At 34.4% G+C, this 16,537-nt stretch overlaps 1 protein-coding gene across 1 annotated transcript; it reads right to left on the bottom strand.

Moving 5' to 3' along the window:
* Positions 1 to 14,754: 14,754 nt before the first annotated feature.
* On the bottom strand, positions 14,755 to 15,702 carry LOC119513389 (olfactory receptor 5K1-like). The gene has a single exon (XM_037808606.1). The coding sequence runs from the start codon at positions 15,700 to 15,702 to the stop codon at positions 14,755 to 14,757; it is 948 nt and encodes a 315-aa protein (XP_037664534.1).
* Between the last annotated feature and the right edge of the window lie 835 nt (positions 15,703 to 16,537).

Here is a 16,537-nt window from a genome sequence, read left to right as displayed (position 1 = left end):
TTGTTTCAGTTTGGAAAAAAGAGATGATGCCTATGGTCAGGTTAACTCTGAGGGTAGAATTACAGTGGAAGAAATGACCCCTTTAGTAGGGTTTTGTTTTCTAATGTATCTTCCTGAGAGCTGGAGCTACATTGAGAATGTAGTGTGTACTATGATAATAAAGACCCTGGAAAGTCCAACACTCCTCTTCTTCAGCCACTAGGCACTGTATATATTATTTCTTTGTAAGCATACTTTCCTTAGAGGTATTTTCCCCTCCCCAATCCTGCCTTTTTTTTTTCTTAAGTGATGTATTATACACCAAGAGGATCATTGCCTTGTTTATCTCTTTCCCCTATATCTTACCCAACATTTGCATTTCCTTAATGACTAATGATTTGAGAACATTAAGTGGCCTATGTCTTTTCACATTATTGAGTTTTGAAAATTGATTTTATATTCTGGACACAAGACTTTCATCAGATATATAATTTGCAATTTTTTTCAAAATCTTTGTTTTTTTTTTATTTTAAAAATAATGTCTTTTGAAAAGCAGGTTTTAATTTTGATGAAGTCAATTTATCAATTTCTCCCTTTTATGGATTGTACTTATGGTATTATATTTGTCAGTTGTACACTTCAGTCTATGAATCATTTTGAGTTCATTTTGATATATTGTCTGAATCAAAGTTCTTTTTTTTGCACATGAGTATGCAGTCATTTCAGAATCATTTGTTGAAATGCCTATACTTTCTGAACTGAATTAACTTTGCACCTTCATAAAAAAAATCAGCTTACCGTGCATGTATGGGTCTAATTCTGGGTTTGCTCTTCTGTTCTATTCATCTATTTGTCTACCTTTACACTAATACCATGCTGTTTAATTTTGAGATTAACTCTGAATTAATCTTCAGTGAAAGGAGCTGTAAAATTCTTGGGGTTAAGTTAGCACTGACCCAAACCCTGGTTCCATCACTGTATTAACTTGATGAGTCTGAAAAATATTTTAAAATATGAGTTTTAACATTGGAAAAGTGTAAAAAAAATGATGCCTAACTCATTGGTAAGAGTCATATATATATATTATATAGCTATACATAATATATATATACGAATCTTAGTTTACTGCTTAGCAGATAGGTTCTTGTTGAATTATTTTTTCTTACATATTTTCATATTTAAATGATCCATAAATTTTTTAGATCATTTTAGATCATTTTTTTAGATCATATGTTAGAATTTTTACTATTATCTACCTAATTTAAGCCTGGACTTTTTCTTCAGTTTTCTGTAATGCTATGATTATACAAATAATTTACATTGGAATTAATACAGGTTAGTGGTATTTCTAATAACAAATAACATAAAGAATTATAGCAGGAGAAAGTAACGCCTAATTTACTTGATGTATACAAAAATTGCACCTTATACATCACAGATTAACAAACTACATGAAGGAATAAAATCCAGAAGATTAAAAAAATGGCATCATTTTCAAATACAGAATGATAAATCCTCAGTATGAAGATACTCAATTTCAGAGACATTGAGAAGAAAATGACTAATACTAAGATGAAAATGTTCTTCTTATGAGGATACTTATATTCTGTGTTAATTCATATTTAATCATAACCTCTTGGACAAACTCACAAAATCCTGAGAATCAAATTCTGACTCATACTTTATATCTAATATATGTTATTGCTTAAGAATACATTAATATATGAGTACTTTGTATATGCCTGAATTTGAAAGATTTTCCTTGGGTATTCCAAAAATTTGGTATTAATATTAAATGGAGGCTACTTTTATATACTACCTACTATACCTAGTATTTTTTGGATGTTGAATATTGTAACCAAATATTCTGTGAACAATACGTAACTTCAGGAGTATCATATACCCATTCTTGATAAACTCTATTAGCTTAAATTTTGAAATACATTTTAGCAGAATCCCACCTTCCTAAACATATTTATCTCTTACTCATTATTTGACTTATGAATCATCATGTTAGGAATTTGATTTTTACTAAGTGGCCATTTTCCATTTTCTCACTATCCCTTGACTTTGAAAATCAAAGTTTTAGCAAACTAAAATCAGGTTGCCATTGGGGATTATATTTGTCTCAGAATGGTATGAATTTTTCTCTTCTTCATAATTCTTTGCAGAACCTTTATTACTTCCTTATTTGTTGGAGTATAAATAAAATATTTTAATACAAAATTTATTAGAGTATAAAAATCAGCAGATGCAATATGATTCATTTCTTCTTTAAATATACTTAGTGGAACATTCATGGAGCAAAGAGACCCAGAGAATTTTGAGAATGAGGGATGCAAGAAGTTGATGACGCTTTTCCTTTTCCTTCTTTGGATTTCATTTTGAAAGTGCTGAAAATGATGTAAAGATAAGAGATTAGAACTATGGCAATAGTGAAACTTTGAACTGTCCCTGATGATATAAGTATCAATACTTCAATGATAAAATGGTAAACAGAGGAGAATAAGCAAAATGGAATAATATTTTTTAAAAAGTGATTTATTTCATAAGAAACACAGAAAGTTAAACTGAAAAGAAACCCTAGATGAATCATGGAATGTAAGTTTCAGCTATGTGGGCTCTGTGATCATCTGTATGTATTTGTTTTCAACATCATGCTATGGTACTACAGTAGGCTGCATATTGGTACATACCATCATAAATCATTGTCTACAGAAATAAAACAGTCCATAGTTTCAGCAAAGCAGGGAAAATAAAATTGTGCCATTCATAGAGGGAAATGATTGCTCCATTAGAAAATAAATTGTCTAACATCTTAGGGGTAACACTGGAGCAGCAGGAACCCATCAGAGTCAAGTTGCCCAGAAAGTACTACATTGGTGTGTGAATACAATGTTCCATAATGATCAATGCCACCAAATCAAGATTCTCCACCATGGTGATTAGGTAGCTGCCAAAGAACACCACAAACAGATTGGTCTTTGGTTCTAATTGATTAATAAATTCCATGAGTAAATTCATTGTCCAGGAGTGACCATCCTCTGTTATCTCTACCTCTCTGTTGAGATAACATATTATGGAGAAATAACATTCTAATATGGAGTGTGTCTAATTTTCCCTTCAAATTTCTCTTTGCACAATAGACATAGAAACCTTGGCCTTCAGCTTTCCCTGCTATATACAGAGCATAGACACACAAACCTCAAGGGAGCATTAGTTCCTCTAAAGTGCTAGCTTCTATCAACTCAAGTTCTAAATCTCAGATTCAGAATATTTTCATAATTACAAGGAGAATATTTAGAGTTGTAAAGGTCTGTCTGTAAATCAATTCTCCTGTTGATATATATGCACAAACTTACACCTATATATATACACACACACACATGTATGTATACCTATAAATGCACATATGTATGTGTATATATAATGTTTTTGTCACTGAGCAATTTTCACAATATGTCTTAGTAAAGTAAATAATTGAAAATAGGTAACTATAGATATATTAACTTTATGTCTTAGGAAATGCAAAAAAACTAAAATGGAGGATGTGCCAATTAATCTCTGAAATAATGTATCTTGGGGGCAAAGGGAATAAGTATTTATAGATGTCTTTAATAATTAATTTGAATATATCAACCTTGTATTTATATCAATTCATGTAGAACCTACTCCCACTTTCAAAGAACAAATTCTCTGAGACTACTAATAAATATTATTTTTTTCCTCCACTTATCTGAATACTTTCCATTTGTGGCTTTAAGCATCTCCTTGATGTTCTAATGTTATGTCATCTGATGACCATACTTTCAGAATGATGACCATATTTAAGATTTGATAAACATCTGGGGTGTACCTCTCCTACGTGTTCCATATAGATGCCTGCCAACACTTTAAATTTGCTACATAGAGCCCACCAATTGTTGATTACTTATTTAAGGTAAATTTATGTTCATCTTTTCCGAATCTTTGTATTTTTATTGGAGTTCAGTGGCCATAATTTCCTGATGTTTACAGAAGCAAAAGTCTGCTTCCAGGAAGACTTCAAACTTTGTTGCCGCTTAGAAAAATTCAAATTCCTTTGGCAGCTCTTCAGATTCCTGTAGCAAGATCTACCCCCATCCTGATTTCAAATATTCACCAATTGCTTCTCCACTTTTTCACACTCCTCCTCCCTTCATCCCCAATGCAACACTCATTTCCAGAGAAACTGACAGCACTCATGCTATTATGCCTGTTTTTCTTTGCCCAAATATTTAAACCCTATCCATCCTTTATTTAAGACACAGTTTACATAAAATGCTACATAATTAAATTTTAACTAAATACCTAAGACCACACTGATCTCCATTTTCTGAATCCTCATCAGAATGGTTAGTTGCTTATGGGCAATCTATATTGCTTTTTTTTTTTTTTCTTATGTGCCACACAATTTCCTATTGGATTTTAAAATTATGAGAGTAACTGTGATTTATGCTTCTCTGAAAGGAGCTGTAAAATGCAAAGGGAAAAGACAGAATGGTTCAAATCCAAGCTCCACTCTGATCACCTGAGAAATGTGATCTTGTTTTCTGTATCCTATCTATGATGGTGAGGTTCATGTGTCAACTTGGCCATGTGATGGTGCCCAGGTATCTGGTCAAGCAAGCACCAGTCTAACCATTACTGCAAGGACATTTGTGGCTAGTTAATAAACCAGAAAGCTGGTTTATTAAATCATCAGTCAATTGGCTGCAGCTGTGACTGATTACATAAATGAAGGGTATGTCTTCCACAATGAGCAAATTCAATCAACTGGATTTAATCCATTCAGTTGAAGACTTTGAAGCATGAGAGATAGAAGGCCTTCACTTCCTTGGCTAGCCAGCAAAGCATTTCCTGAGGAGTTCATTGGAGTTGCCAGTTTGCTGCCTGCCATACGGAATTTACACTATTTGCACTTGTTCATCCCTATAGCTGTGTGAGATACTTTTATAAAATCTTTCATTTAGATGTCTCTTGCTGATTCTGTTTCCCTGGAGAATCCTAAATAATACACTACCAATGATACTGAATGAACACTTGGACACCTCAAAACTGACACTGTAAACTTTGAAGAAGAATGTATAAAGGAAATTACTTAAAAAATCATTTTTAAAACTGTAGGAGCCTTTATTTTATCTGAATTGACTCATCTATTTTTCTCTATTTTATCACAAAAGCTTCGTATTAAAATAAAAAAAAAACAGGGTACAGTTGCCTTTATACTTCTGTTTTCACACACTTGGAAAAACAGAAACCCTTTAAAATCTTATCACAGCTTTCAAGAACAGATGTTTTTGCTTTAAATCTTTCTCTTCTTTCCTTATTAATGATATATTATGACATATGGACTGAAGATACTGACCACATAAGTTCTATCCTCAGGAAGGTTTATTTTTCCATAAACATGAAAATATGAAAAGAAAGGCACTGTTTGATTATTTATTTAATTATTTAAATATATTACATAAAAATCATTTAGTTAGTCAGCTAAATTGGAAACAATTTTCAAAGCTCATGCCTGAATTATATAACAGAAATACTTGTGTTTTACTTTCATATTTTAAAATTCTATCTTATAATCAGAAAGTGTCAGAAAAATTGTATTACTGTGTTTCATTCTATTTTTCCACATCCTTCAAATTAGAGAAAAGTTATATTGATAAGGTGATGAAATCTAGGAACAGTGAAACAAGGATGAATAAATTAAGTGAACTACGCATTAGTATGCTATTATTTATGGTAAAAATAAATTAGAATATTTCTCTCACAGAGATTTCTTGTCTTATGGTATTATGAGTTACAGATATGTAGTTACAGATATTTAGATATTCAGAATGTAAACCTTTGTCCCTGAAGCATTTGGAATTAGGATCATAAACATCAAGGAGGCTACTAATAGGTCAGTGCCAATAATTATGTTCCTAACTTTGCAAAAATACTTTTCCATCAAATTCTAAGGAGATTTCCTTTTATAAGCATCAGCATATCTCTGGAGGAGATTCAGACACTGAAGTTGAAGGAAATGTCCCTTAATAGAGTGTGCTTGATAATCATCCTGCTTATTCTCCTGAATCTCATTTTACATTTTCTTCACAATTCTGTGCATTTTTAATATGAGAAAAAGAAGTGCCAGACTGCCTTGACCACCTACTAAAGGACAGGGAGAAAAATGTTTTGGGAAAGTTAATTAAGATTTTGTAGAAATTTGCTAATAATGTTTGATGCAAAAATCAAGAAATTCTTCACTCCAAATTGAATCTGCACCCATGTCCTACAAGGCCCTCCTAGGAAGAACTCTGATATTAGTATTTTAAACCCACATATGGTTGTTCTCTCTTTCTCCTTAGCTGTTCTTTACAAATAACACCCTGTTTTTATTTTCTTCATACCAATAGGCATCTGTAATCCATCCTTCTCCCCACCACCATCACCATTAGAATATAATATATGGAGGAAGGGACTTTTTCTGTTATATTCACCCCTGTATTCCCAATTCCTTGAATAGTGTGTGACACACTGTGTGCTTTAGAAATATTTGTTAAATGAATGAAAAATGATACTCAAAAATTCTCTGCACATGAATTTGTATATGGTCCCTCATCACTTTTCATCTGAATTCATTTTCTTTATTTTTGTTATTTCAAAAAGTCCACTGTCTGCCCATGTTATCTATTACCTTGTGTGCTGGTTTGGATGTATTCTGTCCCCCAAAATGCCATTATCTTTGATGCAGTCTTGTGTGAGCAGGAGATGTATTGGTGTTGATTGAGTTGGAGACTTTTGATTGGATGTTTCCATGAAGATGTGATCACTCAACTGTGGGCAAGATCTTTCATTGGATAATGTTCATGAAGGTGTGGCCATGCCTATTCAGTGTGGGCCTTGATTAGTTTACTGGGCACTATATTAGCTCAGTCAGAAGGAGTGAGCTTGCTACAGCCAAGAGGGACACTTTGAAGAACACACAGAGCTGAGAGAGGAGCTTCAGCTTACAGAAACATTTTGGAGATGGCCTTTGGAAGCAGAATTTTGCTCCAGAGAAGCTAAGAAAGGACAAATGTCCCAAGAGCAACTAAGAGTGACATTTTTGAGGCACTGAAGCCTAGGGAGGACTGTCCTGGGAGAAAGCCATTTTGAAACCAGAACTCTGGAGCAGACACCAGCCACATGCCTTCCCAGCTAACAGAGGTTTTTCCAGAGCCATTGACCATCTCTCAGTGAAGGTACCCTCTTGTTGGACACTTTATGACCTTAAAACTGTAACTGTGTAACCAGATAAACCCCCTTTTATGAAAGCCAGTTCATTTCTGGTGTTTTGCATTCTGGCAGCATTAGCAAACTAGAACAGATTTTGATACCAGAAGTGGGGTGCTGCTGAGTTTGCAAATACCAAACGTGTTGGAATGGCTTCTTAAATGGATAAGGGGAAGATTCTGGAAGAATTGTGAGGAGTTTGATAGAAAAGGCCTAAAATGTTTTGAAGAGACTGTTGGTAGACATATGGACTCTAAAGATACTTCCGAAAAGGCTTGAACAGAAATGATGAATGTGTCATTGCCAAGTGGAAGAAAGGCAAACCTTCTTTTAAAGTGGCAGAGAATTTGGCAAAATTGAGTCCTGGTGCCAGATGGAAGGCAGAAGTTGAAAATGATGAGATAAGATACTTGGCTGATGAAATTTCAAAACTAAAAGTTGTGGTTATAGCATGGCTTCTCCTTGCAGCTTATAGTAAAATGTGAGCAGAGAGAGATGAGCTTAGAACTGATCACTTGGGTTCAAAGAAACCAGAAACTGATGGTTTGGAAAATTCTGAGCTTCCAGAGGGTGGAGATCAGAAACTACAGCCCAATGTGAGGATGTAACCAAATGTGGAACCCAGCCACAGATTGGAAAAGGAGTTAAGCAAGAAAGGATTTGTAGAAAGTCCTATTGTCTGACAGCTTTGACCCCTGTGCACTTCATGCGAGGCCAACAGTGTTTTTTGTGAGATATTTATAGATGGAGCCGCTGCTGGTCTGGACTGCAGGAGACAGACAAGGAAGAAACTGAAAGAAAAATTTCTTCAAAGACAGAGCCATGGAGGTTGAGGTCTGGAGTCAAGGGGTCTCAAGCTGGAAGAGTGGAGTGGCCCACGCACATGGAGAGGATGAGTTTGCCCCAGAAGTTGAGGGTGGACATTCCACCTCAATGTTTAGGAAAGGTGTTGCCACCTCAGGCCTCAAAGAGGGTGGAGCACATTCCCAGGGCACTGGGGAGAGCCTGGCTGCCACCCCACTCTTCTGAAGGGGTCGAGAGTGTGCCCCAGAGGTGGAAGAAAATCCAGGTGTTGCCCCAATGTTTAAGGAGGGTGGGGCTGAGAAGGTAGTCTCCCCAATGTGTGGATATGTTGGAGCACTCACCCTAGCATTTGGAAAGGAAAGGGCTGCTGCAAAGGCCCTTGAGAAGGGTTAGACTCCCACTCTCTCAAGCCCCAAGAATAAATGACTCACAGACTTTGAAATCTAATGGAGTTTGCCCTGTGGGTTTTAGGAACTGTTTTGGTCCTGTTAATCCTGTTTTCCTTTCAGCTTCTCCTTATGGCAATGGGAATGTTTACCCTATGACTGTCCCTCCTTTGTATATTGGAAGTAGAAAACTTATTCCAAGTTTCACAGTCTACAGCTAGAGGGGAATTATGCCTTAGGACAAACATGCCTGTAACTAATTTAATGAGATCTTCTACTTAACTATTATTACTGAAATGATTTAAGTTTTTTTTGATATTGCAATGGGAAGAATGTATTTTGTATATGGAAAGATCATGTCATTTTGGGGATGGAGGTGGAATGTGCTGGTTTGGATGTATTATGCCCCCCAAAATGCCATTATCTTTAATGTGGTCTTGTGTGAGCAGGAAACATATTGGTGTTGATTGGGTTAGAGACTTTTGATTGGATGTTTCCATGGAGATGTGATCACTCAATTGTGGGCAAGATTTTTCAATGGATAATTTCTATTGAGGTGTAGTCATGCCTATTCAGCATGGGCCTTGATTAGTTTACTGGAGCACTGTATTAGCTCATACAGGAGTGAGATTGCTACTGCCAAGAGGAACACTTTGAAGAACACACAGAGCTGAGAGAGGAGCTTCAACTTACAGAGACATTTTGAAGATGGCCTTTGAAAGCAGAATTTTGCTCTGGAGAAGCTAAGAGAGGACAAATGTCCTAGGAGCAACTAAGAGTGACATTTTTGAGGAGCTGAAGCCTAGGGAGGAGCATCCCAGGAGAAAGCCATTTTGAAACCAGAACTCTGAAGCAGACACCAGCCATGTGCCTTCCCAGCTAACAGAGATTTTCCAGAGCCATTGGTCATCTTGTAACTGTGTAACCGAATAAATCCTCCTTTATAAAAGCCAATCCATTTCTGGTGTTTTGCATTCTGGCAGCATTTGGAAACTAGAACACCTTGTTTTCTCCCTTATACCTCAATGAATTTGGCCATGTGCTTCATTTCTCTTTATCTCTGTGTACTTGTTTCAGCCTTGACTAAATGAATTCCCTCATGTAATACACCTCTTTCTTCCTTTCTTTCTATCCCTAGCCTTCTTAACTGAATTCAAATCTGACTTCCTCCATGAGGACTTTGCCCGTTCTTTTAGATTAAATTGTTTTTTCCCCTTCATTATCTATGTGATATTTATGTCTCTTCTTAACACATTAATCACTTCATCAGGTTTGACTTGTATGTTCCTACAACTGTATATTATATCTTGACTAAATATCTTTGGGTAGCAATTAAGTCATACATTTGGATCCTTACAGAATGCTGTGCCCAATCCTCCATAATTACTCACTGCATTCATTGCTAAAATTTCAATTCTGTCCAAACATTATTAAATAATTACAATATAACAGTCATTTGACAAGACACAGAAGTATGGGGGTACAGGGTGGAGCAGGGTGGGGCCAAGAAGCTGATAGTTATTAGAAATAGTTCCTGAGAAAATGTTCATAATCTAGTTGGAAAGAAAGACTCTTATACTATTATGAGAGTGCAATGCAGAATGTGATAAAAAGTTTAACTTATTATAGGGGGATATAGAGAAGGAAGTGAATAGTGCCTAAGAGGAAGAAGGAAAGGTTTTCAATATGAATTCCACTTCATATGAACCTTGTTGCCTAAGTAAGATTTTAAATAGGCAGAGAATTTGTGGAAGGACAGTGTCCTGAGGGAACCCCAGGAATAAAGTTCAGGAAACTTAAAAGCATACTGCTTAATTAGAAAATGGATGGAAAATTAGGAGCTCATGATTTAAGGGGATATTTTAAAAAGATGTAAGCGGAAATGTGTGGTTTGATTGGAAATTGTTCAATTTCCTTCACATTTATTTTTTCTGTTCCCACCATTTCTCTGATCCTGCTCTCACTAAGGTCACAGACATCTCAAAATACTAGTCCCAAAGGATATATCTCATTTCTCTAACTAACCAGACTCTAGTATATGGTACTGATATCTGGATAGTTAGAAAAAATGCTCAATATAATCCTTTAGCTGGAAAATGCTTAGCGTAGTCTTTGGTAGTTAGGAATGCTTATTATAATCAAATCACTCAAGCAGCTTTGATTCACTTCAAGCTGACAGCCCTTACTAGCATAGCTTGCTGTGACCTAATCTCAAAAGTTTATTCTCTGTTCCTGGTTACATTAATGAGATCTTCCCCAGCTGTGCTTGCAGGGATAAGGCAACACCCAAAGCCGGATAAAACATCTTATGGACAACTATCAGCAATTTCCTTCCTTTGAAGGACAAGATCAAAAGCCTGAATGATCAACAAAGAGAGATAACAGGATATGCTGACCAAACAAAATGAAATAGGTGGCCCTTACTCAATTTTAATGAATCTTGTGACTTTTACTTAGTTGTTTCTTTCTTTTCTTTTCTTTTCTTTTCTTTTCTTTTCTTTTCTTTTCTTTTTTTTCTTTTCTTTTCTTCTTTCTTCTGGGCCTTACCCATTCCTTTGTCTGTTTGGACTATAAAAGCCCAAATTAACTTTCTCACTTCAAACTGGTCATGGAAAAATTTTTACTCTGGTTCTTTGTGGATGCATCTTCAATAAACTCACCTTCTTACCACAGCAAGGAGATTTGTTCCTCTGTTTGATGTGGGATCAGGTGGGACTAACTATTGAAGACTGTTTTCTGATGGTAATAGTTCTATTGAAAGTCTCTGTAATAGCACTGGTTTCTGTAACAATTCACACTGCTTTTATCTTTCTGACCTCCCTGTCTCAATATTTTATGACCAGATTTTTTCCCTTTTTGCCTATAATGATACTTCTGTTTCTCTTGATTCCATCCTTGGCTTCCATCTCTTTCATTCCAAAGATTTCCCTTGGTTGTCTTGTCTACTCTATGTATCCAACTGTCATCCATCTGATAATGGTTTCACTAGAGGAGGATTCCAAACTTTTTGATTTGCATTCATATTTGTAAAATCATTTGGTGTATAATCTAAAATTATGCATTTTAGTTAGAATAATTAATGATATTTCACTATGCCAGTATACTATACATATTACAAAATGTAAAACATATATTTAAAAAGAATGGACTCATATAAAAGAAATATTTATTAAATTTTTATTTAATATTTAATATTTTTATTTATTTAATATTTATCTATATAATTCTTATTATGTTATTTGAATTATATTCTTATATTATCTTCCTGAAATTTTTAGAGTCTTTTACTAAATTCTACAAAACCTCCTATGATATTTTTATTGGAATTACGTTAACCTCATTTCATTTTTGAAAAATCATCTAATTAGTGCTAGAGAGTTTAGAGCACTCACCAAGTATATTCACAAAATTATTCAGGAATTATATATTAAAAATTCGAGTATCTGAAAATATCAATGATTATGAAATTTCAGAGAAGAAAGTATCTCAGCAAGAGAATTTAAGAAATTACAAAGGAAATACTCAATAGATATGAATGACTTAAAAAGGAATATCGCTGTGCATCATAATACATCATAAACCTAATGAGAAGGTAAGAAAATTATTGACAAAAAAATGAACCAAGCCAGATATTAAGGTTCAATAGCCTTTTGATGTTAAATGTACATATAAATAACAAGAAATTCATAAAAGTCTTTGAAAAAGTAAAGGACATGAAAATGCTTCCATTTTCCCTTTCCAATCAAATTTTTAGGAAAAATAAAAATGGTGAATAAATGTCTGTAGCAGACAAAGATATAAAAATCACACTAGCTTATATGCCATGTACTAAGAAAACATTTATTAAAAGTCCCGAAGTGTCAGGCATTGTATTCCATACTGGTAGTATAAACTCATACATGATATGGTGGATATGCATAAAAAGAAAATGGGCCTTCATTTTATTATTGAAAAGTTACAATTCACTATTTGTATTTCTTTAAAAGATTGCTTGTATCTATGTACCCCCCTTCTTTCACAGAGTCTCCTCCAATTTAAGCTCTAATCAACATCTATTATGTTAACTATTATAGTTAGTCTCAATGCTTCCATTTTCCCTTTCCAATCAAATGCCTGATCAGTTTCCTGAAAGGTAAAATCATATTACTTCGCTGCCAGGATGACTTCAATGTTTGATGATCCTAAGATAAATTCAGATTCCCTCAGGTGGCATTAAGACTCTCAGGTACCTGATCATTTCCATCCTTATTTCCCACATTCACCAACAGCTTTCACCCACAACTCGACCAGCTTTCTCACTCTGTCCACCATTTTTCACCTCTGTCCTCCTCCAGCCCCATTGTCACACTTATTTCCATAACATTGACTTTGCTCACGCAAATGTCTGTTTTTCCCCAAATATCTTTTTTTCTCACTTTTGGGTAATATACTTCTAATGCTACTTTAATTTAATATCTCATGCTAGAATGATCTCCATTGTCTGGCCTCTAAATCATGTTATATATAACCAACTCAATCTAGAATTGCTTCTAAATAATCTATATTGCTTTTGACTGATATGCATATAACTATGTCCTTATTAGAAGGTAAGAATTTTAAGAATAACTGTGACTTAAGCTTCTGTGAAAAGATCTGTAAAATGCTGTGGGGGAAAAGCAGTGGTTTGGTTTGTTAGAGCTGCCAAAACACAATATACATGAAATTGTTTTTACAATGGGGATCTGTTAAATTACAATTTTACAGTTCTAAGATCATGAAAATGTCCAAATTAAGGCATAAAGAGAAAGATAACCTTCTCTGATGAAAGGCTGCTGGCATCTGGGGTTCCTCTGTCAGATAGCAAGGCACATGGCTGATATCTGCTGGTCCTTTCCTTCTGGGTTTCATAACTCTCAGCTTATGATTCCAGTGGCTTTCTCTTTGAGCACCTATGAGCTCTCTCTTAACATCTCTGGGGCATTTCTCCGCTCTCTCCAAATATCTCTGCCTTTTATCCTATATCATAAAGAACTCCAGTAAAGGATTAAGATTCACCTTGAATGGGCTGGGTCACAACTCAATTGAACAACTTAACCAAAAGTTCCCACCCACAATAGGTCTACACCCTATTGTGCAGACCTATTGGATTAAATAATGGATTAAAAGAACACGGCCTTTTCTGGGGTAGATAACAGCTCCAAACCAGCACAGGCAGTTTAGATTGAAATTACACTTCCATTCATAGATAAACTGGATGAACTTGGACAAGTAACTTAATATTTCACTCAGAAAACATGACAAATAATGCTTAACTCATTGGTAGGAATATGTGCAAAAGTTCTAGATTAGCACCTAGCAGACGGTTCTCAGAAAGTTGTTTTTCTTTCCTATATGTACATGTAAGTGATCAATAAATATTCTTTATTCAGATTTTAGAATTTTCATATTATCTGCATTATTTGTGGTTGAAAAGCATTTCTTGCTTTCTGTTAATGATATTAATAAAACAATAACTTACATTGGAATCTGTGCAGGTTAGTGGTATTCCTAATAATGAACAAGGCAAGTATTCACACAGAGGAAAACAGAATTGATTTAATTGATATATTCTGGAATTACACTGTAATGCATTATGGACAATTAATATAACTATGTGAAAACATTAAAATCCATAGATATTTCAATATAAATAGCATGATTTTCAACTGCAGAGTGAAAAATCCCCATTTAAAAGGTGCTCTTTTTCAGAGTTTCAGAGTGAGACATTGACAAAATATGAACATATTCTTAATTTGCAAATTCACATTCTGCATCAAACATTGAAGAATTCACATTCAAAAATAATATCTTGAACAAAAACAAAGTTGAAAATCAAATTCAGAAGCATAATTTAAATCTGATAGATAGTTTTGCTTAATAAGTATTTAATACCTGAGAACTTGAAATGTGCCTGAGATTGTAAAAACAGGGATTCCACAATTTGCCAACCATACTCCATTTATATACTGAACTCTTGTTATTAATATTTATTGGATTTGATGCATTCATTAAAATTGTAATTAATTATATTCTGGAACAATTTTTGATCTCAGGAATAATCATTTATTTATTCCTGATATTCATTATTAGCTTAGATTATAAAACACATTTTAGCAAAAACTCTCCTTTCTGAGTTTATTTATCCTTTATATATTATTTGACTTAAGAATCAAAATGATTTAATAATTTAATATATTGAAGAAAATGTGGCATTTTATATTTTCAGTATCCCTTGAATTTAGAAAAAGTTTTTATCAACATAAAATTAATTTGCCTCAGGGGATGCAATTTATTTCAAAATAATAGGAGGATTACTCTTCTTCAAAATTCTTTTCATAACATTTATTACTTCCTTATTTCTTAAACTATAAATAAAAGGGTTTAATAAAGGAATTACTAGAGTATAAGAAACAGCACCTGGTATATCATTTTTTCCTTCTTTAAAGGTACTTGGTCGAACATACATGAACAGAATAGAACCATAGTATATTGAGACAGAGAGAAAGTGGGATGCACAAGTTGATAAGGCTTTACCACTTCCTTCTTTGGATTTCATTTGTAAAATAGTGAAAAGGATATAGAGATAAGAGATTACAACTGTGGTAATAGTGAAGATTTGAATTGACCCCGAAATAATGAGCATCATCAGTTCATTGATAAAAGGGTCCACACAGGAGAGTCTATACAATGGAAGAACATCACAAAAAAAGTGACTGATTTCACGAGAACCACAAAAAGTTAACCTAAAAAGAAGCCCTACATGAATCATGGAATGTAGGTTTCCTGCTATATAGGACCCTGTGGTCATCTGGACACAGATTTTCTTTGACATCCTGGTGTGGTACTTCAGGGGACTACATATTGCCACATACCGATCATAGGCCATTGCTGCCAGAAGAAAGCAGTCTGTAGTTTCAGCAAAGCAGAGGAAATAAAACTGTGCCATACATTCATTGAGGGAAATTTTTCTGTCTTCTGAAAAGAAGTTCTCTAACACTTTAGGGGTAATGGTACATGAACAGCAGGAATCCATCAGAGCCAGGTTGCCCAGAAAGATGTACATTGGTGTGTGAAGACGATGCTCCATGAAGATCAGTGCCAACAAACCAAGATTCCCCACCATGGTGATCAGATAGATGGCAAAGAGCACAACAAAAAGAAGGGGCTTCAGCTCTGGGTTATATGCAAATCCAATGAGGATAAATTCAGTTGTCAAGGAGTGGTTATCTTCAGCCATCTCTACCCTTTCTGTTGAAAGATAATTTATGGAGAAATAAAATTCTAATTTAAAATGTGTTTAAGTTTCTCTTCATATTTTTTACCTTTTAACAGCAGGCAGAGGTGCTTTATCTTCAAGGTATCTCTGTCATTTTTCAAAAAGAGGTATAAATATATCCATCCATCCTTTGGGGACATCAGTTCCCATAAATTGTCAGCTTCTATCACGTTAATACCTGGATTCAAGATTTTCCATAGAAAATTTTTATAGAAGTAAAGATTTGCTGCATGAATTTATGCAAGGAAAGTGTATAAACCCAGGATACCCATATCTGGTTCTGGGTTCCCAAATCAATGTCTTTTTTTGTTTTGAGGACCTTAGAGTCTACTAAAAAGCAATATTCTGGGCATATACATTTTCACTGAGTAGACATTTTTCATATATCCTCCCTTGAGTGTGAATGTTAGAAAATAAAAAATGATTGGTATCATAATTTTATATCTTAAAAAGTGCAGAAAGATCACTAAGGATGAAGAGGTGGGCTGTTTATCCTAAAAGTAAATTAAAATAGAAATCTAGAGGAATAAATATTTATAAACTCTTTAATGTTTAGTTTGTATGTGCCACCTCCAAATTTATATCAACCCTTGTGAAGCTTATTCTTAATTTGGCACAGTCAATTCTCTGAGAATACTTGTAAATGAAAGAGTAATTTATTACTCTACTATCTTTATACTTCCCATATACTTTAAGGCCCTCCTTGATGTTCTAATATTATTGGGTTTGTGATCATACCCAAACAATGGTGAACAATTATGAGATTTTATAAGAAACCGTCAGGTACCCTTTCCAA

The sequence above is a fragment of the Choloepus didactylus genome, chromosome 1 (assembly GCF_015220235.1).
Source record: "Choloepus didactylus isolate mChoDid1 chromosome 1, mChoDid1.pri, whole genome shotgun sequence".
In the NCBI taxonomy this organism is placed as follows: Eukaryota; Metazoa; Chordata; class Mammalia; order Pilosa; family Megalonychidae; genus Choloepus; species Choloepus didactylus.
This window is presented reverse-complemented; position numbering and strand designations above follow the sequence as displayed.

Coding starts and splice junctions, on each gene's coding strand:
- LOC119513389 (XM_037808606.1), bottom strand. CDS start 15,702: ATGGCTGAAGATAACCACTCCTTGACAACTGAATTTATCCTCATTGGA.